This window comes from Lethenteron reissneri, chromosome 9, assembly GCF_015708825.2.
Source record: "Lethenteron reissneri isolate LAM-NWPU_2019-01 chromosome 9, ASM1570882v1, whole genome shotgun sequence".
NCBI lineage: Eukaryota > Metazoa > Chordata > Hyperoartia > Petromyzontiformes > Petromyzontidae > Lethenteron > Lethenteron reissneri.
Window position 1 is genome coordinate 8,732,695 of NC_083787.1, and position 23,685 is coordinate 8,756,379.

The 23,685-nt window shown below is 46.5% G+C and overlaps 1 protein-coding gene across 1 annotated transcript in view; it reads right to left on the reverse strand.

The window, feature by feature from the left end:
* Positions 1 to 14,479: 14,479 nt before the first annotated feature.
* LOC133339459 (centrosomal protein of 89 kDa-like) overlaps positions 14,480 to 23,685 on the reverse strand; it is a 33,916-nt gene continuing 24,710 nt past the window's right edge. The window contains 2 exon segments of the mRNA XM_061547627.1: positions 14,480 to 18,191; positions 23,215 to 23,384. Coding sequence (XP_061403611.1) covers positions 18,059 to 18,191; positions 23,215 to 23,384 — 303 coding nt within the window. The 3' untranslated portion in view covers positions 14,480 to 18,058.

The following is a 23,685-nucleotide window of genomic DNA, read 5'->3' on the forward strand; positions in this document are numbered from 1 at the left end:
GATTGGTGAGGGTGTGATTGGGGAGGATGAGTGGTGAGGGTGAGTAGTGAGGGTGAGTGGTTGTTGTGAGGGTGAGTGGTTGTTGTGAGGGTGCGTGGTGAGGGTGAGTGGTAAGAGTGAGTGGTGAGGGTGAGTGACGGTTGTGAGAGGTGATTAGTGAGTGGTGAGGGTGAGTGGTGAGGGTTGGTGGTGAGGGTGAGTGGCGGTTGTGAGTGGTGATTAGTGAGGGGTGAGTGGTGAGGGTGAGCGTGAGTGGTGAGGGTGAGTGGTGAGGGTGAGCGGTGAGGGTGAGCAGTGAGGGTGAGTGGTGATTGGTGAGGATGTGATTGGTGAGGATGAGTGGTGAGTGGTCAGGGTGAGTGGTGAGCGGTGAGGGTGAGTGTTGAGGGTGAGTGGTGAGCGGTGAGGGTGAGTGTTGAGGGTGAGTGGTGAGTAGTGAGGGTGAGTGGTGAGCGTGACTGATGAGTGGTGAGGATGAGTGGTGAGGGAGAGTGCTGAGGGAAAGTGGTGAGGGTGAATGGTGAGGGTGAGTAGTGAGGGTGAATGGTGAGGGTGAGTGGTGAGGGTGAGTGGTGATTGGTGAGGGTGAGTGGTGAGGGTGAGTGGGGAGGGTGAGTGGCAGTTGTGAGTGGTGATTAGTGAGAGGTGAGTGGTGAGGGTGAGCGTGAGTGGTGAGGGTGAGGTTGAGTGGTGAGCGGTGAGGGTGAGCAGTGAGGGTGAGTGGTGATTGGTGAGGGTGCGATTGGTGAGGATGAGTAGTGAGGGTGAGTGGTTTATGTGAGGGTGAGTGGTGAGGGTGAGTGATGAGGGTGAGTGGCAAGTGGTGAGGGTGGGTGGTGATTGGTGATGGTGTGATTGGTGAGGATTAGTGGTGAGTGGTGAGGGTGAGTAGTGAGGGTGAGTGCTGAGCGGTGAGGGTGAGTGGTTGTTGTGAGGGTGAGTGGTGAGAGTGAGTGGTGAGGGTGAGTGGTGAGGGTGAGTGGTGATTGTTGAGGGTGTGATTGGTGAGGATGAGTGGTGAGTAGTGAGAGTGAGTGGTGACGGTGAGTGGTGAGGGTGAGTGTTGAGGGTGAGTGGCGGTTATGAGTGGTGATTAGTGAGGGGTGAGTGGTGAGGGTGAGCGTGAGTGGTGAGGGTGAGCAGTGCGGGTGAGTGGTGATTGGTGAGGGTGTGATTGGTGAGGATGAGTGGTGAGTGGTCAGGGTGAGTGGTGAGGGTGAGTGATTGTTGTGAGGGTGAGTGGTGAGGATGAGTGGTGAGGGTGAGTGGCGGTTGTGAGTGGTGATGGGTGAGTGGTGAGCGGTGAGGGGTGAGTGGTGAGGGTGAGTGGTGAGGGTGAGTGGTGAGGGTGAGTGCTGAGTGGTGAGGGTGAGTGGTGAGAGAGTGGTTAGTTTTGAGGGTGAGTGGTGAGGGTGAGTGTTGAGGGTGAGTGGTGAGGGTGAGTGGCGGTTATGAGTGGTGATTAGTGAGGGGTGAGTGGTGAGGGTGAGCGTGAGTGGTGAGGGTGAGCAGTGCGGGTGAGTGGTGATTGGTGAGGGTGTGATTGGTGAGGATGAGTGGTGAGTGGTCAGGGTGAGTGGTGAGGGTGAGTGGTTGTTGTGAGGGTGAGTGGTGAGGATGAGTGGTGAGTGGCGGTTTTGAGTGGTGATGGGTGAGTGGTGAGCGGTGAGGGGTGAGTGGTGAGGGTGAGTGGTGAGGGTGAGTGGTGAGGGTGAGTGCTGAGTGGTGAGGGTGAGTGGTGAGAGAGTGGTTAGTTTTGAGGGTGAGTGGTGAGGTTGAGTGGTGAGGGTTAGTGGAGAGTGGTGAGTGGTGATTGGTCAGTGGTGATTGGGGAGGATGAATGGTGAGTAGTGAGGGTGAAGTTGAGTGGTGAGGGTGAGTGGTGGTGTTGACGGTGAGTGGTGAGGGTGAGTGGTGAGGCTGAATGGGGAGGGTGAATGGTGAGAGTGAGTGGTGAGGGAGAGTGGTGAGTGAGAGTGGTGAGGGTTAGTGGTGAGGGTGAGTGGTGAGGGTGAGTGGTGAGGGAGATTGGTGAGGGAGGTTGGTGAGTGGTGAGTTGTGAGGGTGAATGGTGAATAGTGAGTGGGAGTGGTGAGTGGTGAGGATGAGTGGTGAGGGTGAGTTGTGAGTGGTGAATGGTGAGGGTGAATGATGAGTACAGTCAATATGCACTGCTGTTATCATACCAGGTACCACCACCACAATATGTACTCCTCTCATCATAGCAGATACCACCACAGCAGTATGCACTGCTGTAATCATAGCAGGTTCCACCACAATATGCACTGCTGTAATCATAGCAGGTACCAACACAGCAGTATGCACTGCTGTAGTGATAGCAGGTACGACCTCAGTCGGTATACACTGCTGTAGTGATAGTAGATACTGCTATCGAGTTGGTAGATACCGCTATAGTAAATACTAAAACAGTCAGTATTGTTGTATCCTAACCCTTCTTCCATAATTGAGATTAATAATATTTGATGATTTTTATATATTATCTTTTTACTTGTTTTTTTAATGAGTGAAACACACCAAAGCGCACCAAACTGCAAAACACCAGGTGTTGTTAAGTAATGAACGAGAGGAGGGCTAGGATGACAGAATTTGCAACCTTGCTTCAAGGCAAAGGCAGTGAAAGGAAGCAGAGGCGCCTTTGTCTAAGTCACAACCACAGAAAGCCAGGAATCATCACTGATTGTGTGTTTAGGGATTCCGAGCTAATTAGAACACGTGCACACAGAAAGGGAGGTAGAAGCACGCCTTGTTCTCCTGCAGCTGAGGAAACAAAGATAAACCCAAAGAGGCCTTGGACCTGAAATTAAGAATAACATTCCCAGAGCAGAAGGTTGGAGGGACAGGGGAGAGCTGATTTAAAAAAAATGTTGTATATCTCTCAAGGCGGGCAGACCCAGCTAAATAACACGGCTGCGGGGGTCACCAGAAGTTCGCGTTCGCCTAGTTAAGACAAAAAGCTCAATTATTCTGTATTGCTATTAAAGTAACGTTAAAGTCGGAACCTAACAACAGGGTAGGCTAAAGTTATCGATATTCACACCCACTCCAATTAAACCAGGCCACAAGTTACGCCTACTGAACCATCACCATTATTAAGTCAATATGAAATGTTATTTCCATACTTCAATACTTTCTATACAACTCGACCCGAAGCATATGACAATCAGAACCTTCCTAAGTCAAAATTGAATCGCACCCAGACAGGAGCGAATAGTCAATATAAGGTTGAAGAGGGAAGGAAATCAAGAGCACGGCGAACTGCAAACGTAAGCAAAAAGCCGGGAACAACACCAGCCCAGCAACAGCGAGTGGGGCTTCGACAGGCCATAAAGTAGAATAATAACTCCCGGGGTCAGGGGACACAAGAAGAAGCAGGCAGACAAAAACCAGAACTGACTCCAAGGTTCAACCGCCCTCACCTACTCAGGAGGGACGGAAATTAATGAGGCCTTGAATTAACGGCAGGCAACAACAACGGCGAGCAGAGATAGGGTGGGGCAAAGACTGCGGGCTATGGAATGCAACTTCGTGTCAGTAAAGCCCTGACAAACAAGTTAAGTTAAAGACATCACAATACATAATATCGCACATAACATCAATGTTAACGCTATTCACCGTAAACTATATTCCGCTTATATAACCATCCAGGCACCAAGGAATACGAATTCCTAGGATCAAGAAACTTACCCCTTAACCTAAGATATCGGAAATAAATTAATAGTAATAAGTATATGCATGAAAAGACAAAAGTAAAACTTATGGAAAAGCCAGGATAACGGGATGAATCACCACCAGGTCGAATATAAATACATAATAAAAAAACGATGTTAAACCCAGGGTCGGAGAGAAAGGGAGATCCCGGCCGTCTTTGTATCCCCGCAGCGCGGGATAGGAGTGTGTGTACGCTCGGGGAAACACCTACACTTGGGTCGGGCACCACGATGGGAAACGACAGACCTTAGGTTACATACAGAATCATAACTGTGAAATAGTAAGGGACAAATGTTAACTTAAAACTTTTTAACCATTTCTTTGTGCGCCGGGTCGGAGAGAGTGTTGCCCCTCCCTCCAGGTTGTGCAACACGAACAAAGACGCCTATGAGACGATTTGTAACGTCTGTGTTTTGGGTCATGAAGAAGGCCAGACAAGAGATAATATTGCACCCAGACAGAGAGACGACCTCGAGGCAATTTGTAACATCTGATTGTTTGCTCGTGGGTTTATGGAGGGAGTGTGACAACGAATATACCGTCAGTGATGCACACGGACATACGGACAGACACATGGACACACCTGCCTACGGACAGATCCTGACACAGCAAAAATCGAAAGAAGTCCCGCCTTGTGGGCGGGATCCAGGGGGAATTTTCGGCATAAAGTAAAGGATCCTGAGCATTGGAAATCAGTGCGACGGGTGGGTCGACTCAGGAACGAGTGCGACCAGAGTGGGTCCACTCAGGAGTGCGACCAGCGGGTCCACTCAGGAGTGCGACCAGAGGGTCGACTCAGGAGCGAGGGCGACCAGCGGGTCGACCCAGGAGCGAGCTCGACCGGGAGGGTCGACTCAGGAGCGAGCTGCGACCAGCGGGTCGGCTCGACTCATCTTCAGCTCGTCAATCTCTGCTGCCGACGGGGGTCTCTGCTGCCACCGGAGTGGTGAGCATCGCGGATCGGCGACAACCCAGAGCTGCACGCTACGAGCGAGTTGTGGGCGCCACCTACCGACCGGGTTCCGAACTGCGACAGCGTATCAACAGCCATCCGAACCAATTCGCCACGGGATCGACTGATACGTATGACGCGCACCGCCCCCTCACCACACGACCACCAGGCGTCTGTTTGACCTAAAGAATCGACTCCGAACACTGACTATTCAAGACAACTCTTACCACTCAAAACACTCGAACCCATAAGCCATCCGTGGCTGGAAAGCATCACAACGAGACCGAGTGATGGCCCTCCGTCGTTTATAAGAGTATTCTTAATTGTTATCTTTAATATTTAGTGGGCTGTACTCTTAATCGCATAAATTCCCAACAGATCCATCAATACGAACTGATTCTTGGCACCTCCTTCCGCCGAGCCACGCTCACGTGGGGAGTGGTGGCCCACCGGATCCTTATCAGGTGATCTGGTCCCCAATTAGTAAACTTGGTATAAGATAACGATCTTCGGAAAAGGAGCACCGTCGCAGGCCCTTACTCCGGGCCGTTCTGTTGTCAGATAACCTGCCGATGTATCTGTTGAGATTGGTGCCTTTAAGAATAATAACTGTTTTTGATTGTGTTTTTATCGCCGGATAATCTTTCAAGTATCTTTTAATCATAATCGCCGCACGTACTCGCATCCTCTACAAATATTCAACTGTCCCGTGACCCAAGGTGCTAACAACGTGATAAGGGTTGCGTATGGTCAATAAGGAGTGTGGTACTGCGTGAACAATATTGAGTATAATCATTCATTAGCGTTAAGGTTTTCTTAGCATAGTATTTGCATATTTCAATGACTCTCTCTCTCACTAACAACCATCGCGTTATGAACAATATTGAGTATAATCATTCATTAGCGTTAAGGTTTTCTTAGCATAGTATTTGCATATTTCAACGACTCTCTCTCACTAACAACCATCGCGTTATGAACAATATTGAGTATAATCATTCATTAACATTAAGGTTTTCTTAGCATAGTATTTGCATATTTCAACGACTCTCTCTCTCACTAACAACCATCGCGTTATGAACAAGATTGAGTATAATCATTCATTAACATTAAGGTTTTCTTAGCATAGTATTTGCGTGTTTTAACGACTCTCTCTCTCACTAACAACCATCGCGTTATGCGGGATCCATGTGCAGTTGTCAAAGTGAAATCAGACAATCGTTGATGATACTGTATTGATGCCGTGTTGACGTTCCGGGATTGAGAGTTCGCATACTATATCATAGTTAAGGTTGAATTAGTAATAAATTGATCAATACAGAAGTGGTTGTGTGATTGTTTCCTGAAATCTATGCATAAGATCTGCTTCTGCGTTGAGATTTGAACTTGGTGACCTTAATAAACACACTAATACATACTCAGTAAATGTTAAAGCGATAACGGGGTGAACCGGGGACCTAAAAATATAACCACGAATAAACTCTGGGAATGTTAAAGCGAGAATGAGACGAACCTAGACAACGATGCCGAGTTAATCTAAGTTAATCTTGCATACTTACACCACACCTGCATAACTGCATACGATTAATTGCCTTCTTCCGATCGATAACCCACCCTCGTCACCGAGGCGGGGTCTGGTTATCATAACGACTTGTATTATCATAATTACACCCACTCGCATAATTAATCCGATTACCTCTCGAATTGGCATAATTAAAATGTGCGTAATTACATAAATTAACATATTTCCGGATAATTACACATTTGGCCAAATTTCATTTAATTATTATTATTTCCACTGAATATTCATAACCCACATATACAACATAATAATTTCACCCACGCACGCATACAACATAACAAATTTTCATACCCAACATATACAACATAATGGGGGCTCGTCCGGGATCTCTCGCAGACAGTTATGCATGAATTCAGGAACGAATCACTGATGTGTTAATCAAAGTGTTGTGAACTAACGTTGCCTTGTGATTGTAAACGGGGGTATACAAACAAAACGCGCTCTGAAGGGAGGTACCAGAGTAGCAGAGTATAACAAAGACAGCTGGGCTGAGATTATTTGCTCGAGTTGAACTGACGCATCCTGTGATACAATTGTTTATATGCACTCTGAAAAGAAATATTAAGGTAACTCTTGCCATACTTAAGATGCTAGGATTAAGAATAATATTTGAATGGGTTACGGGATACGGGGAGCTCGTATTTAAACGTACCGACCAATCTGTTACAAAGCAGTACAGTCAGAGAGACATATGGGAAGGGAGCTGTATCGATAACACGAACACACCTCGGGGGAAACTAATTGACTGGATAAAAAGTAACGAAGGCAAACACGATGCAAAAACTGCAGAGAAGGCAGGACAGGACTCATACCTTCTCACACAGGCATACAGACAGGGATTGTGGAATGAGGGAAAATTTGGAAAGGAAACGGGAGAGAAATCGTCTCTAATAAACGACGAGAAATGTCCTCACACCCTCGAGAGGGAGGAGAAATCAAAGCTCGCGACACCAGCGAAACTCACAGACGTTGAGCCACAGAATAAATATGGAAGTAACATCAAATCACTCTCTTGGGTACGTGGACAGAGTCCAGGGATTGATCGCACAAAAGTTAAAGTAAAATCGCCAGGACATGGTACACTAAGGGCAGAGGCAAAAACTGAAGGGAAATGGCAACACGAGCGACACGGCCCTGGGCGCGCACACAGAAAATGCACACCACTTAAACACAAGAGACACAGCACAGACCAAAGTGACAGATTGCCTGATGATAACTTGTTTGATGATGACGCTGTCAGCAATCAACTTTCGGAATACCTGTTCACCAGTAAAACCCTTAAGTTGATGGACAAGGCTCTAGTCAGAATTCCCGATTTTGACCCCCACAATAAGACTATGGATATCCACACACATATCGCGACAGTGGAAGAGGAGGCAATGATTAGAGGGCTGAGGAGACGGGATGAAAAAGCGAGTTTGTTGAAACGGACCTTACATAAAGAATCTATTCCATGGGTAAAGTCACTACCACACAAGGTTAGAAATGATTTTAAACAATTGAGCCTGGCAGTGATTCGGAAGTTTGGAGAATATTCGACACTCACTGAGGGGTTTTATGCTGTAAAATCGATGACCCAGGGCATGGACCAAGATCCACGTGACTACCTCGTCCAATTTAAAAGAGCGTATTACGCAGGCGATGTGAATCAATACCACGAAGGGGATAAAATGTTCAAAATTATGTTTTTTGAATCCTTGAGCCCAGAGATTACAGAAAGGGTGAGAATGGTTTTGAATCCAGAAACCGCATCCTTACGCCGCATAGAGAGCAAGGCGTACATGGCATGGTTATACAGAGCTAAGAATCATAATTCGGATCCAGAACACAGGGAAAGGGATGAGGAACCCAGCCTCTCAGAGAGGAATAAAAATCACCGAGCAGTCCCACCATGCAGAGAGCAGCAGAAACGCACGCACACATGGCAAAATAACCCAGAGAGAGGTTGGCACGAGAATGAGAGCGGCACAAAGCCGAACATTCAGGAGAATCGCAGGAGGGGGAGGTTCAGAATAGAACCATACCAACACCCCATGCCCCGACATGCGCAAGGTCAAGATTACCCACAGGGATGGCGAAGTAACAATCCAGGAAAAATTTGGCACCCAAATGGGAAAAACACTGGGCCAAGGGTGCAGGAGAATCGTAGGAGGGAGAGGTTCAGAGCAGAACCATATCAACACCCCATCCCACGACACACGCAAGGTTCAAATTACGCACAGAGATGGGAAGATAACCACCTAGCGGGAAGGTGTTACACATACCGCGGAGGTATGGATGCGAACATTCACGAGAATCGCAGGATGGGAGGTCAAACACAATCGATACAATTCCGACCAATTCCTCCACCGGCTATACCAGGAGGGAATAGAGGAATAACACAGAATACGGTCCAAATACGTGATGAACCATCCACAGTGATTGAGAGCGGGCAGCCCATACGCGCCACACCCGCCGAGGTGTTAAACCCGGCGCTCAATGTGAAATACAGGCAGGCTGCAAGTGACAGGGCGGGCAAAAACGTGGACAGTGCTCCCGTAAATGACGCGCGGATCGAATACAAGGACAGGGTTGCATTGAAGCGTGATCGGACAGTACAAAAACAGACAGCAGGGACACGCCCTGAGGAGCGCAGGCATGAGCCTTTGAATGGAAAATATCCAAGGGAAACCAAAAATTATGTGGATCGGAGTGCTAAAATGGAGACGAATGTCCATGACGTATCGGGAATGGTGTTGAAATCCAACACACTAGTAAAAACAAAGAGGGCAACATTACGAGGGACAGAATTAAATCGACACACTGACTCGGCAAATGTGCATGTAATCGCAGAGAGAGCGAATGCCTCGAACCAAGTGTCAAAGTGGGTCGTGTGCGCGAATTCTGGTTATGTGCAGCACAATTTTTCACCACACACTCCCACGACACAGAGAGTGAGAGAGGAAACTACAAAAACGAACCCGAAAACCGTGATCGAATTATCGAAGTGATAAGTGGTGAACGAGGCAACATGAGGAAGGTAACGCATAAATGCGTTCGAAACCGCTACCTAGCGTTTCCCAGGATTTAACAAAAACAAAAATGAATATTCGTCGGAGTCATGATGTATCAGAACCGATGTAACGCAATATCGATGTTTAACGCTTGTTTAATTTTCTTTGCTCAATTCAAATATAACCATGTTAAGTTGTGACACGTACGCGCGCGTTGTAAGGAATAGCAGCAAAACTTGAGGACAATCGATGGTTCATGATGGAAGAAGGGTATACATTTTTTTTAAAAATAACCCGTGGCCATTTGACCACTGGTCATTTTTAAAAGGGCGGTATGTTGTATCCTAACCCTTCTTCCATAATTGAGATTAATAATATTTGATGATTTTTATATATTATCTTTTTACTTGTTTTTTTAATGAGTGAAACACACCAAAGCGCACCAAACTGCAAAACACCAGGTGTTGTTAAGTAATGAACGAGAGGAGGGCTAGGATGACAGAATTTGCAACCTTGCTTCAAGGCAAAGGCAGTGAAAGGAAGCAGAGGCGCCTTTGTCTAAGTCACAACCACAGAAAGCCAGGAATCATCACTGATTGTGTGTTTAGGGATTCCGAGCTAATTAGAACACGTGCACACAGAAAGGGAGGTAGAAGCACGCCTTGTTCTCCTGCAGCTGAGGAAACAAAGATAAACCCAAAGAGGCCTTGGACCTGAAATTAAGAATAACATTCCCAGAGCAGAAGGTTGGAGGGACAGGGGAGAGCTGATTTAAAAAAAATGTTGTATATCTCTCAAGGCGGGCAGACCCAGCTAAATAACACGGCTGCGGGGGTCACCAGAAGTTCGCGTTCGCCTAGTTAAGACAAAAAGCTCAATTATTCTGTATTGCTATTAAAGTAACGTTAAAGTCGGAACCTAACAACAGGGTAGGCTAAAGTTATCGATATTCACACCCACTCCAATTAAACCAGGCCACAAGTTACGCCTACTGAACCATCACCATTATTAAGTCAATATGAAATGTTATTTCCATACTTCAATACTTTCTATACAACTCGACCCGAAGCATATGACAATCAGAACCTTCCTAAGTCAAAATTGAATCGCACCCAGACAGGAGCGAATAGTCAATATAAGATTGAAGAGGGAAGGAAATCAAGAGCACGGCGAACTGCAAACGTAAGCAAAAAGCCGGGAACAACACCAGCCCAGCAACAGCGAGTGGGGCTTCGACAGGCCATAAAGTAGAATAATAACTCCCGGGGTCAGGGGACACAAGAAGAAGCAGGCAGACAAAAACCAGAACTGACTCCAAGGTTCAACCGCCCTCACCTACTCAGGAGGGACGGAAATTAATGAGGCCTTGAATTAACGGCAGGCAACAACAACGGCGAGCAGAGATAGGGTGGGGCAAAGACTGCGGGCTATGGAATGCAACTTCGTGTCAGTAAAGCCCTGACAAACAAGTTAAGTTAAAGACATCACAATACATAATATCGCACATAACATCAATGTTAACGCTATTCACCGTAAACTATATTCCGCTTATATAACCATCCAGGCACCAAGGAATACGAATTCCTAGGATCAAGAAACTTACCCCTTAACCTAAGATATCGGAAATAAATTAATAGTAATAAGTATATGCATGAAAAGACAAAAGTAAAACTTATGGAAAAGCCAGGATAACGGGATGAATCACCACCAGGTCGAATATAAATACATAATAAAAAAAACGATGTTAAACCCAGGGTCGGAGAGAAAGGGAGATCCCGGCCGTCTTTGTATCCCCGCAGCGCGGGATAGGAGTGTGTGTACGCTCGGGGAAACACCTACACTTGGGTCGGGCACCACGATGGGAAACGACAGACCTTAGGTTACATACAGAATCATAACTGTGAAATAGTAAGGGACAAATGTTAACTTAAAACTTTTTAACCATTTCTTTGTGCGCCGGGTCGGAGAGAGTGTTGCCCCTCCCTCCAGGTTGTGCAACACGAACAAAGACGCCTATGAGACGATTTGTAACGTCTGTGTTTTGGGTCATGAAGAAGGCCAGACAAGAGATAATATTGCACCCAGACAGAGAGACGACCTCGAGGCAATTTGTAACATCTGATTGTTTGCTCGTGGGTTTATGGAGGGAGTGTGACAACGAATATACCGTCAGTGATGCACACGGACATACGGACAGACACATGGACACACCTGCCTACGGACAGATCCTGACACAGCAAAAATCGAAAGAAGTCCCGCCTTGTGGGCGGGATCCAGGGGGAATTTTCGGCATAAAGTAAAGGATCCTGAGCATTGGAAATCAGTGCGACGGGAGGGTCGACTCAGGAACGAGTGCGACCAGAGTGGGTCCACTCAGGAGTGCGACCAGCGGGTCCACTCAGGAGTGCGACCAGAGGGTCGACTCAGGAGCGAGGGCGACCAGCGGGTCGACCCAGGAGCGAGCTCGACCGGGAGGGTCGACTCAGGAGCGAGCTGCGACCAGCGGGTCGGCTCGACTCATCTTCAGCTCGTCAATCTCTGCTGCCGACGGGGGTCTCTGCTGCCACCGGAGTGGTGAGCATCGCGGATCGGCGACAACCCAGAGCTGCACGCTACGAGCGAGTTGTGGGCGCCACCTACCGACCGGGTTCCGAACTGCGACAGCGTATCAACAGCCATCCGAACCAATTCGCCACGGGATCGACTGATACATATGACGCGCACCGCCCCCTCACCACACGACCACCAGGCGTCTGTTTGACCTAAAGAATCGACTCCGAACACTGACTATTCAAGACAACTCTTACCACTCAAAACACTCGAACCCATAAGCCATCCGTGGCTGGAAAGCATCACAACGAGACCGAGTGATGGCCCTCCGTCGTTTATAAGAGTATTCTTAATTGTTATCTTTAATATTTAGTGGGCTGTACTCTTAATCGCATAAATTCCCAACAGATCCATCAATACGAACTGATTCTTGGCACCTCCTTCCGCCGAGCCACGCTCACGTGGGGAGTGGTGGCCCACCGGATCCTAATCAGGTGATCTGGTCCCCAATTAGTAAACTTGGTATAAGATAACGATCTTCAGAAAAGGAGCACCGTCGCAGGCCCTTACTCCGGGCCGTTCTGTTGTCAGATAACCTGCCGATGTATCTGTTGAGATTGGTGCCTTTAAGAATAATAACTGTTTTTGATTGTGTTTTTATCGCCGGATAATCTTTCAAGTATCTTTTAATCATAATCGCCGCACGTACTCGCATCCTCTACAAATATTCAACTGTCCCGTGACCCAAGGTGCTAACAACGTGATAAGGGTTGCGTATGGTCAATAAGGAGTGTGGTACTGCGTGAACAATATTGAGTATAATCATTCATTAGCGTTAAGGTTTTCTTAGCATAGTATTTGCATATTTCAACGACTCTCTCTCTCACTAACAACCATCGCGTTATGAACAATATTGAGTATAATCATTCATTAACATTAAGGTTTTCTTAGCATAGTATTTGCATATTTCAACGACTCTCTCTCTCACTAACAACCATCGCGTTATGAACAATATTGAGTATAATCATTCATTAGCGTTAAGGTTTTCTTAGCATAGTATTTGCATATTTCAACGACTCTCTCTCACTAACAACCATCGCGTTATGAACAATATTGAGTATAATCATTCATTAACATTAAGGTTTTCTTAGCATAGTATTTGCATATTTCAACGACTCTCTCTCTCACTAACAACCATCGCGTTATGAACAAGATTGAGTATAATCATTCATTAACATTAAGGTTTTCTTAGCATAGTATTTGCGTGTTTTAACGACTCTCTCTCTCACTAACAACCATCGCGTTATGCGGGATCCATGTGCAGTTGTCAAAGTGAAATCAGACAATCGTTGATGATACTGTATTGATGCCGTGTTGACGTTCCGGGATTGAGAGTTCGCATACTATATCATAGTTAAGGTTGAATTAGTAATAAATTGATCAATACAGAAGTGGTTGTGTGATTGTTTCCTGAAATCTATGCATAAGATCTGCTTCTGCGTTGAGATTTGAACTTGGTGACCTTAATAAACACACTAATACATACTCAGTAAATGTTAAAGCGATAACGGGGTGAACCGGGGACCTAAAAATATAACCACGAATAAACTCTGGGAATGTTAAAGCGAGAATGAGACGAACCTAGACAACGATGCCGAGTTAATCTAAGTTAATCTTGCATACTTACACCACACCTGCATAACTGCATACGATTAATTGCCTTCTTCCGATCGATAACCCACCCTCGTCACCGAGGCGGGGTCTGGTTATCATAACGACTTGTATTATCATAATTACACCCACTCGCATAATTAATCCGATTACCTCTCGAATTGGCATAATTAAAATGTGCGTAATTACATAAATTAACATATTTCCGGATAATTACACATTTGGCCAAATTTCATTTAATTATTATTATTTCCACTGAATATTCATAACCCACATATACAACATAATAATTTCACCCACGCACGCATACAACATAACAAATTTTCATACCCAACATATACAACAGTATATACCGCTACAGTCAGTCAATACTGCTACAGTCAGTATATACTACTATACAGTCAGTACATACTGCTACGGTGAGTAGCTACTAGAGTCGGTAGATACTATTATAGAGTGAGTAGATACTGCTATAGATTTTGTAGTTACTACTATAGTCAGTGGATACACTATAGAGTCAGCAGATACTATACAGTTAGTCGTTACGAGTATATAGTCGGTAGATACTACTGTAGGCCCAGTAAATACTACTATGGTCAGTAGTTATTACAGTCACTAAATACTACTACACAGTCAGTAGCTACACATGGCTCAGTAGATACTACGGTACAGTCAGTAGATACTACTACAGAGTCAATAGATACCACTTCCTCTGTTGTATGTAAGGTGTTGTTAGTATATATACCTACGAGGGGTAAAGATATTTTTTGAGGGGGGGGGGAGACCACAATTTTCGGAAACATTTTGACATCAACTATTTACCCCACACTTTCTACAACTTTTTGGACTTGTGAAAGCCTCTTATATATTTGTTGGTGGAAAAATGTACAAACAGCCCACCGGGCTTTGACAATACCTTAGTATCTGTGTATATATATGTAAGGTTTTTAAGAAAGATATTTTTCACCCGGGCAAAGCCGGGTACTTCCGCTAGTGGCCTATAAATTAATGATTTTATATTAGTTTTTTTATTAAGGAAGCTTCAAACTCACATCAGGCAGCCAGGGATATACACAAAGAAAGCATCACCGAGTCTTTATGTCTCAGTATTATGAATGTATACCATAATGGAGAAACCCCGTGCATACGAGGGCACGCAAACTCCACACAGACTAGTTTGATACCTACTTTATGTGCTGCCCAATACAGGCAGCACCTGATTGCCATGAATGTGTAATGGCCAGTCGATTTATTTCACTTCACACAATACCTCAATTCAGGCCGGTGTACAGGTAATTGTGGGACCCAAGAGCAAACATTTCACAAAGGGCCTAAGGAATGTTTCACCAGTGAAAACTCACAGAGGGGAGTCATCAGCGAAATTCCATTTTTTTTTACAAATTATTATTGAGTTGGAGGGTGTCAAGGAAGCGCAAGCCAAAGTGACACACATAGGAGAGAACACTCGAGTGGAGCCAAGTGTGGGGTAAAGACGGCTGCCACTTGATTTTGTTCCAAGTCAAGTGTAAGCTCTTTGTGAGCATTAATGTATGGGTTTAATGTGAGCAACATCATTATCAGCAATTCTATTCACACTTCCAAAAGCCAGGTTTCCTGGGGGGCCTTATAGATTGGCTCCGGATAAAAGCAGTTACTTTTACTGTAATTTTTCCCCTATCATTCAAGTAAGAATACCTCCATGCTCATATGAGTGTGGGACCGTATTCATCTCCATGATGAAATTGTGCCAGTAGTGGAAATTCCACATTCCTATGATGGAAGCCAGTTTCATGAACAGTGGTTCAGTCGACCACGCCAGATTTAACATTGAAAGCACCCGATTGCGAGTTCAGTGATATAAAAACAGCACCACCTGGTGTAACATGGATGAAAGTTACTATACACATGTGAGTGAAAACGTGGCTGGAGTTTTCTAAACCAAAATAAGCTTAATGAAGAGACTACAGCCGTTTAAAGTGATGCTGGGTGTTATTTCTCAGTCAGCCTTGGTCTTTCAAAACTGTAAAATTTACTACAATAAAGTTCACCGCAATACCGGCACCAGATCTCGGTACAAATCAATTCCAGTCATCCGAACAAAGATGCCAATTCCTGGGCTGTCCGGGTCAAATCTGAAAGGGTGGCCACCATACTGGGGGCATGGATATCCATGGGTAGTTATTCCTGGCAGAAACAATGCATTTAACAACATCAACAGTCACTAGTAACCACAAGCGCCAGGTTGTAAATATGTGTAAGCACTGCGACACATACAACATGATTCGCAATTATGACAGTTAACATCAACAATTTTGTGAAGCAAAAAGACAAACACGATCATGAATTCACTCTCAATCACCGGTGCAAAATCACCAGATTCCATTGGCATAGCATAGTGTGCATCACATTACACGCACATCTTTAACGTCTAATGAATAAAATAAACAACTTTACTCAATTTCATTTGCAATTAAAACCATTTTTGATTGCAATAATATATAAACTTATTGTAAAATTTCAAACAATGTCGCACGTAACAATCTACTTTATTTTTCACCTTCAATTTGATGTTTTACATTTCAAAATGCGAGGTATTCAATAAATGTGTTTGGCATAAATATATAAGCATTAATCAGTATTGATAATCAGCTTTCTTTGATTGTTGTGCAATTCAAGCATATTCATTTTCAATGATAAATGATCACAAATACAATTCAGTTTAATGTGTTTCTGTTGAAGATATTTGTATTAATCTGTGGGTCAGGTAACCTTGTTGTCTTGTGTGACCTTTTTAGGTCACGCACGGAAGTAGTCCTCAGATAAACGAGTACACTTATCGACCTAGATTTAGAGATATACAAGGTGATTAAAAAATATTTGCCCCGATTTTAAATCGCTATATCTCTGCAACCACGAACCGCCCATGAATGAAACTCTTACCACTTGAAAGGGCGGGGCATAGAGAGGGCGGGGCATATAGTTTCAAATTATTACTGCTAGATGCCTCTCCCAGCGCACAAACAGCCCCTAGCCTCAGTCATTCGCAGGATGTCGACCCCGCAACACACAAGGGGCGTTTTGCGTTCTGCAGTTCAGCAAGACTGAATCCGTAATTGCGGTGCAACATGCGTTTTAACGACGTTTTGGCATTGATCCGCCAATGTCAAAGAGCATAGTGGCACAAAAGACCGTGTTTTTTGTGCCACCATTAGCAACTAATCTGGATGACCTCAAAAACAGAATCACGGCAGCACTGACTTCAGTGGAAGAAGCCACTTTGAAAGGTGTTTGGAATGAATTCAACTATCATCTCTATGTTGTCCGTACAGCAGGTGGAGGGCACATAGAGCAATTATAAAATGGTTAGGAAAACTAAATAACTCATTAAACCGTGTGTAACTTTTTGTGTAATTGTAACATGTTGCCATCGTTAAATATTCTGTTTTGAAATTGTGGCCATCTGTTTGAAACACCTTGTATATCATTCAGCAACATATCTAAATTAAAATTGTAACCTAGACCAATTTAATAAAACTCTTCACAATGGCTAACTTTCTAAACAAAAGCGGTGTCTTTTCGATTTAAAGCTTTCGTGACTGCAGGGATTCATCTTCTTGGTTCTTTCGGTAAAGTCACGTAGAATGGAAATAATAAAATAATAAAAATAAAACATAATAAAATAATTCTCACGACGTTTCGGCCACAACGCAAGCAGCCGTCCTCAGGTGAAGAACAGGTCTGTCGAGAAGACAGAGTCTGTCTTCTCAAGAAGATGAAAAAGCGGTGTCCTAACATGAACCCTGATCCATAATTTGTCCCGAATTATGAGCCTCATCTGGTCAAATAAAAATAGTTTAGTTTTTAGTTTACTTTAGAATAAAATCTCTGATATTTTTGAAACAGCCCAGTTGTTGTGCTGTAGCACCCAACACGTAATGAAAAGGAGCATCGCTTGGTTACCAATCTGTCGTTGAGTGTAACATGGCAATAACGGGTGTTGAACGGCAGACTCATTGGTCCTTGAATGCTGCAACCCCACTGAGAAAGCCATTTAAAAATAAAACGCATGCAACTACATAATTTAATTGGCAAGTTTGTCATCACCAATATTTTGATTTACGACACAAACCAACTTAGTACATTCAATATTTAACATTTTACATTGAGGCAAATGTTCAAGGTAAGGGGTGAGTGATGTCGATGTTATCGTATGGGTTAAACAGCAGGACTTTAGCAAAGTAACTAGAAAATAAATGTTGGACTTAATTTATCGGTACATGTGGAGAGGATGCTTAATATATTCTGTTAGGATAGGATAAGTACCATGGAAGTTCAGAATAGGAGATGACAGCAAAGCACTGTGTGAAGAGTAAAATTTGGGGTAAAAGTGCAGGAAAGAGCTCAGGTAACCAAATGGATGCACTGAGGCCAGTGATGAAACAGAAGATTGTGAGACGCTGCCACAGTGTCACAGGTCAGAGGTCGACGATGCAGAAGGAAAGAAGCAAAGATGAAGTGTGGTGACATCAGTGGCAACGGCGACGATGGCCTCTTGACTCTTGAGCGTTCTCACGGAGCTCGTGCTTAGCTCCGCTGTGTGGGTGATGGCGAGTCACCATACGTCTCCTTGCCCAGAGTGTCCCACAGAATGCTCTGGAGGTGGGCATCCTCCCAGGTCTTGATCTTGAAGACGACATCCAGGTCGGTTTTGAGCTGTCTGCAATGGAAGGCAAGCCAACCGTTACGCAAGGAGATTTGTCTGAGTTAAATTTGCTTCATTCCGATTTTGTTTGGCCCTGTTACTCCATTCTGATGTTTCCCATGCAGTTTACTCAAGCCAATGAGTTTTGAGGGCTATGCAGTGGCACACATGCACGTTTGAAGGAAGTGAGATGGTACCTTTGAGAAGCAACTTATGCATTTATGTGCACGGCTCTCAATTGGACACCCCAATGGCATTCGCTACTAATTAGAAACACATTTTATGGACTTTTTTTAATGCAGAACAAACACTACTTAAGATTTTTAACAATTGAATGTCACACAATATTTTTTATGGAGGGCTTTGTTATAAGCATTTATTTCTGAATGCACCACTAAACATAATGTTTACATGAATGATGGATCTCCATGAGACTTGTTTTAAATGTGGAGTACAACACATACGGCCATCACTGGGAGCTCAATGAAGGCCAAGTCTACCCGAGGACATCAGCACAGTGGCTGGAATAAAGCAAGTGTAGTGACAGAACGGTCACTACTGTGTTGGCCCGTACGAGGGCTGGGGGCCCCAAGGGGGTGCCTGGGGGGTCACGTGCTGGAGGGATCCGGACCTTCCCAGAGGTGGGGGAAGTGAGGCGTGGCCTGGGAAGTGAGGCGTGGCCTGGGAAGGGAGGCGTGGCCTGGGCGGAGCCGGCCACGCCAGAGAGACGAGATATAAGCGTGGTGTGAAGGCAGAGCAGGGCTGTTCCTGAGAAGAATGAAGACACCTCGTGAAGATGCCAGAAGAGAAGACCTACAGTGAGCGGACTGCCAGCAGCCACCTGGCTGGGTCACGCTGGAGCGGCTAAAATACAATTGTGTGTTAGCTAGTGTAGGTCGGTGGTCACCACCCTATGTGTAGAGTAAGAGTAACTGTTGAGTAAACGTTGTGTTAATTAATAAATGAGTGTTGCCTCCCAAGAAGTGTGTGCGCCTAAATTGAACCCATTACATTTGGTGTCAGAAGTTGTGGAAAAATAAATATTGCTAGGTGTTATCCTAGGGAAGTAAAATGGGCACACGAAAAACAAATACAAAACTCATCTGGACGTCTTCGTACGACGGGGATGGTGTGACGACCGTCCTTCGGACAGCCCCGGGGATGGCAGCCCCGGTGACAGAGAGAGAGAGAGATGGCGCTGCACGCGGAGCGGCGGGACTTGCATCGCACTGCTGCTTCGCCGCCATCGGGAACGGAGCGACGGAGCCGCGGCGAGAGGACACCATCGTCGCTGCGGTGACTGGCGGGGGAGGCCCGGGCATGCGGGCCACGCGGTGGGCCCGCCATTTCGGCGGCTGGTCGGGGCGCGGTTCCCGCCAAAACGCCGTTCCCGCCATTTCGGCGGCTGGTCGGGGCGCGGTTCCCGCCAAAACGCCGTTCCCGCCATTTCGGCGGCTGGTCGGTGCGCTGTTCCCGCCAAAATGCCGTTCCCGCCATTTCGGCGGCTGGTCGGGGCGCTGTTCCCGCCAAAACGCCGTTCCCGCCATTTCGGCGGCTGGTCGGTGCGCTGTTCCCGCCAAAACGCCGTTCCCGCCATTTCGGCGGCTGGTCGGGGCGCTGTTCCCGCCAAAACACCGCTCCTGCTGCCGAAATGCCGCTCCCGCCGACATCAACGCCTGCGGAGGGGGAGTTCCAGCCTTCTGCTCGAGCGCGAGAGGTGGATGGGTTCGCAAGAGCAGGCCGTGTTCACCATCAAAGATTCTTCGGGCCAATCCAGTGCTCCACCTTGCCGCCCTCCGCTATTCACAGTTTGCCAGGCGAGTTGTGACTTGACAAGCACCCGGCCCCAATAAAAATAATAATAATAACTTCACCCATCTTGCGTGTGCCGGGTTGCGATCGCGGGTGTTTTTTTTTTACTCGCTGGGTTGCGGAACGTGTTCGTCCGGTTGTGTGCGTGAGAAATTGACGCGGCGATCAGTGTTTGTTGTTAATTACGGCGTCGAGATCGGTATCTTCTGGGGGTAGTTAATGATTAATTCGTTGTTGGTGTCCCGAGCTCCGTTGATATCCTGTATGTTGCCGTGTTAATGACTCGTGTTGTTACATCGTTGTGTTGCGAAATCGCCATTGTTATTGTGTATACTGTATGGAGTTTCGCTCGTGATTGTCACTTGTAACTGTCAGAAACTTTGATCGTCATTGTTGCCAATGTACAGACCGTATGGAGCTTTGCTTGAAATTGTTAACAGTGTATGGACTGTTGGGTACTTGCTGGTGATTATTTACTATGTACGGATTGTCTGGAGTATTGATTGTGTGTGTTGCCATGTGGGGACTGGATGGAACATTGCGCCAAATGATTGACTGTACGAACTTCGTATACTGCATATGCTGTATTAATCAATTCGGCGATTCTTGGCGTTTGTGTATAGTTTTTTTTAATTCGAATGCCCTGAGTCCCATGGTTAATGTTGAAGGGGATTTTGAAATTACAGGTTCGGTTTGTTTCAAACTCACTGGTTGGTTCCTGTCCGTTGTTGCACAGATGATGTTTTTTGTGCGGGAATGCTCCTTGTGTTCTACATGGATCGGGGGTGCGTTTCCGTTAATTGCCGTCAAATTGCGTTGCTCTCTCCACTCGGTTGGTACAGCTGCATTGCTGCAATGCGAGTCTCGGAGATGATGTGTACGGATACGGCATGTGAGGTGTATTGTTGTGACCATTGAATATTCGGGATCGTCACAAATTGTGCGTACCTGTTCGGCATTGGATCAGTTCTGTGGGGGATCATAATTCAAATTGTATGTGTTGTGATGGTGTTAAATTGCGATGGTGACATGCTGCCAGGGATTTGGAATTGTGGTGCTGGCTGTCACTTATCTTGGGGCGCAGATCCTGACCAGGATGGCCCAGTGAGTGTTGCGTGTCTAACATGAACGTTGTGGTCCCGTCATGCAATGGCTGACGGCTTGACCTGACAGCCCGGAGATTGAAACACTCCTTGGTATGTCTAGCCTAGTGGGCTGTGTGCTCACGTGGCTCGGAGTGTGTGGTCCCGTCATGCAATGGCTGACGGCTTGACCTGACAGCCCGGAGAGCGAGACACTCTGTGGCTTGTCTAGCCTTGTGGGCTGTGCGCTCACATGGCTCAGGGAGGGTGGTCCCGTCATGCTATGGCTGACAGCTTGACCTGACGGCTCGGAGGTTGAGACCCTCTGAGGCGCGTTGAAACAGTGGGCTGGAGATTCGTAAGGTTCGGGTGGAGTTGGCCTGTTACGTTGAGACTGTTTCCCTCAGTTGTTAGGGTGCATGTTGTGCAGTGAGTGAACGATGGGTCGTCTCAGCTCGGTCGGTACAGCTATATGCTGCGATGCGAGTCTGGGAGAGAGACTGGGTCGTCTCAGCTCGGTCGGTACAGCTATATGCTGCGATGCGAGTCTTGGAGAGAGACTCGGTTAAAATTCCACCGATATGGCCTACGTGTGCTACTGGTTGCGACGCCGCGCGGTAAGGCGGTGGGGTGGTAACAAGGAAATCCCCCCCCGATATGGCCGACGCGTGCTACTGGTTGTGACGCCACGTCGGAAAGGCGGTGGGGTGGTAACATGGAAATTCCCCCCCCGATATGGCCGACGCGTGCTAGTGGTTGTGACGCCACGTCGGAAAGGCGGGGGGGTGCTAACGGGTGACTGTCATTGCATGCGTGATTCTAACGGTGGGGGGGCTGTGATGGAGCGTAAGTGGGTTAGCCGGTTTTCATGTATATTTGTTGTTAATTCCCCGTTTTCTATGCGGTTCCCTTTTACCCTCGTCGATTCTGTATATATTACGTGATTGTATTTCTTATCGGTCGCCGGTCATTTATTGATGTTGCTGGTTCGGAGGCACACCTTTTCGATGTTCACAGTTGTGTTACAGCCGGGGACGGCTGTGTGTTTATACAGGGGGGGGTGATGTAGTGACAGAACGGTCACTACTGTGTTGGCCCGTACGAGGGCTGGGGGCCCCAAGGGGGTGCCTGGGGGGTCACGTGCTGGAGGGATCCGGACCTTCCCAGAGGTGGGGGAAGTGAGGCGTGGCCTGGGAAGTGAGGCGTGGCCTGGGAAGGGAGGCGTGGCCTGGGCGGAGCCGGCCACGCCAGAGAGACGAGATATAAGCGTGGTGTGAAGGCAGAGCAGGGCTGTTCCTGAGAAGAATGAAGACACCTCGTGAAGATGCCAGAAGAGAAGACCTACAGTGAGCGGACTGCCAGCAGCCACCTGGCTGGGTCACGCTGGAGCGGCTAAAATACAATTGTGTGTTAGCTAGTGTAGGTCGGTGGTCACCACCCTATGTGTAGAGTAAGAGTAACTGTTGAGTAAACGTTGTGTTAATTAATAAATGAGTGTTGCCTCCCAAGAAGTGTGTGCGCCTAAATTGAACCCATTACACAAGTACCACCTGTGGCAGCGCACACACCTGTACTTCAGCGCTTTGGACAAGGGGTTGGTGGGTGACGCATATTTAATCATGCGCCGTGAAACTAAAAAACACGCTCGGCAGTGAGATGGGCAGAATATAGCAGCGCAGCAAGTTGGATTTCGGCTTCTAACGTTATTGTCACCCCTACGCAATGCTGGGTTTAATCAAGGCAAATAATCATGGAAAAACAGATCTCCGGACTCACTGAGGCAGTCTTAGACAAGAGGCATTGCGATTGTTCGTTGTAATTCAGCCCAGCACCGCAACCACCACCTGCCGCTGGAATGTTCAACTTCCACTTGCTCCTAGCTGCCAACGGCGATGACTTCTACCCCCTGCTCATATGAGCAAGGAGGAGGTACTTTGGTTTGAGTTAGATGCGTTCTGTCCCACTGTTGCCTGTTTCACCATACACATCGCTCTGACGTTGTTTGTTCTTGTTCTTTGCTACTGCACTGTGGATCTCTCATGCTAAAATAGCTGGGTAACTGGCTAAATGGGACTGTCCGTCTAACAAATAAACAGGAAAGCCTCTGTGGATGGCGAGGCTCTTTCTCAGGAGGGTGTCCATACCGTTCTTGGGCCGTGACCTCATCCAGGGCACATTGCCTCTGCTGCAGCAGAAACTGCAGCTTGCGGATCTTCTGTTCATACATCAGCCGCTTCTCTGCCGTGTCCCCCTCCTGCTGCTTCAGACTCTGGGAGAGCTTCTCCATGCTGACCAACATCTGCTTATTGGAGTCCTGCACAAAAACAGACACATTGCAAGTTTTGTAACAATTGCCTTTTTACTTTTTTCCCCACCACATTATATGCCAATTGTGCTATGGGTGTCATATCGTGAGATCAAGACATCTCCATTTCAGAGCTCTTGCAGTAAGAAGTGCATTGCCTTGTATCAGAGAACAGACCCCAGAAGGCAACACCACACAGCGGAGATAAGCACAAGCTCCCGAAATACTTCTAAAATCACTGCACAAGCATGCAGTTATTGATGATTTGGCTGAGCCAATCTACTCATATCGTACGTGAGAATCCGGTTTA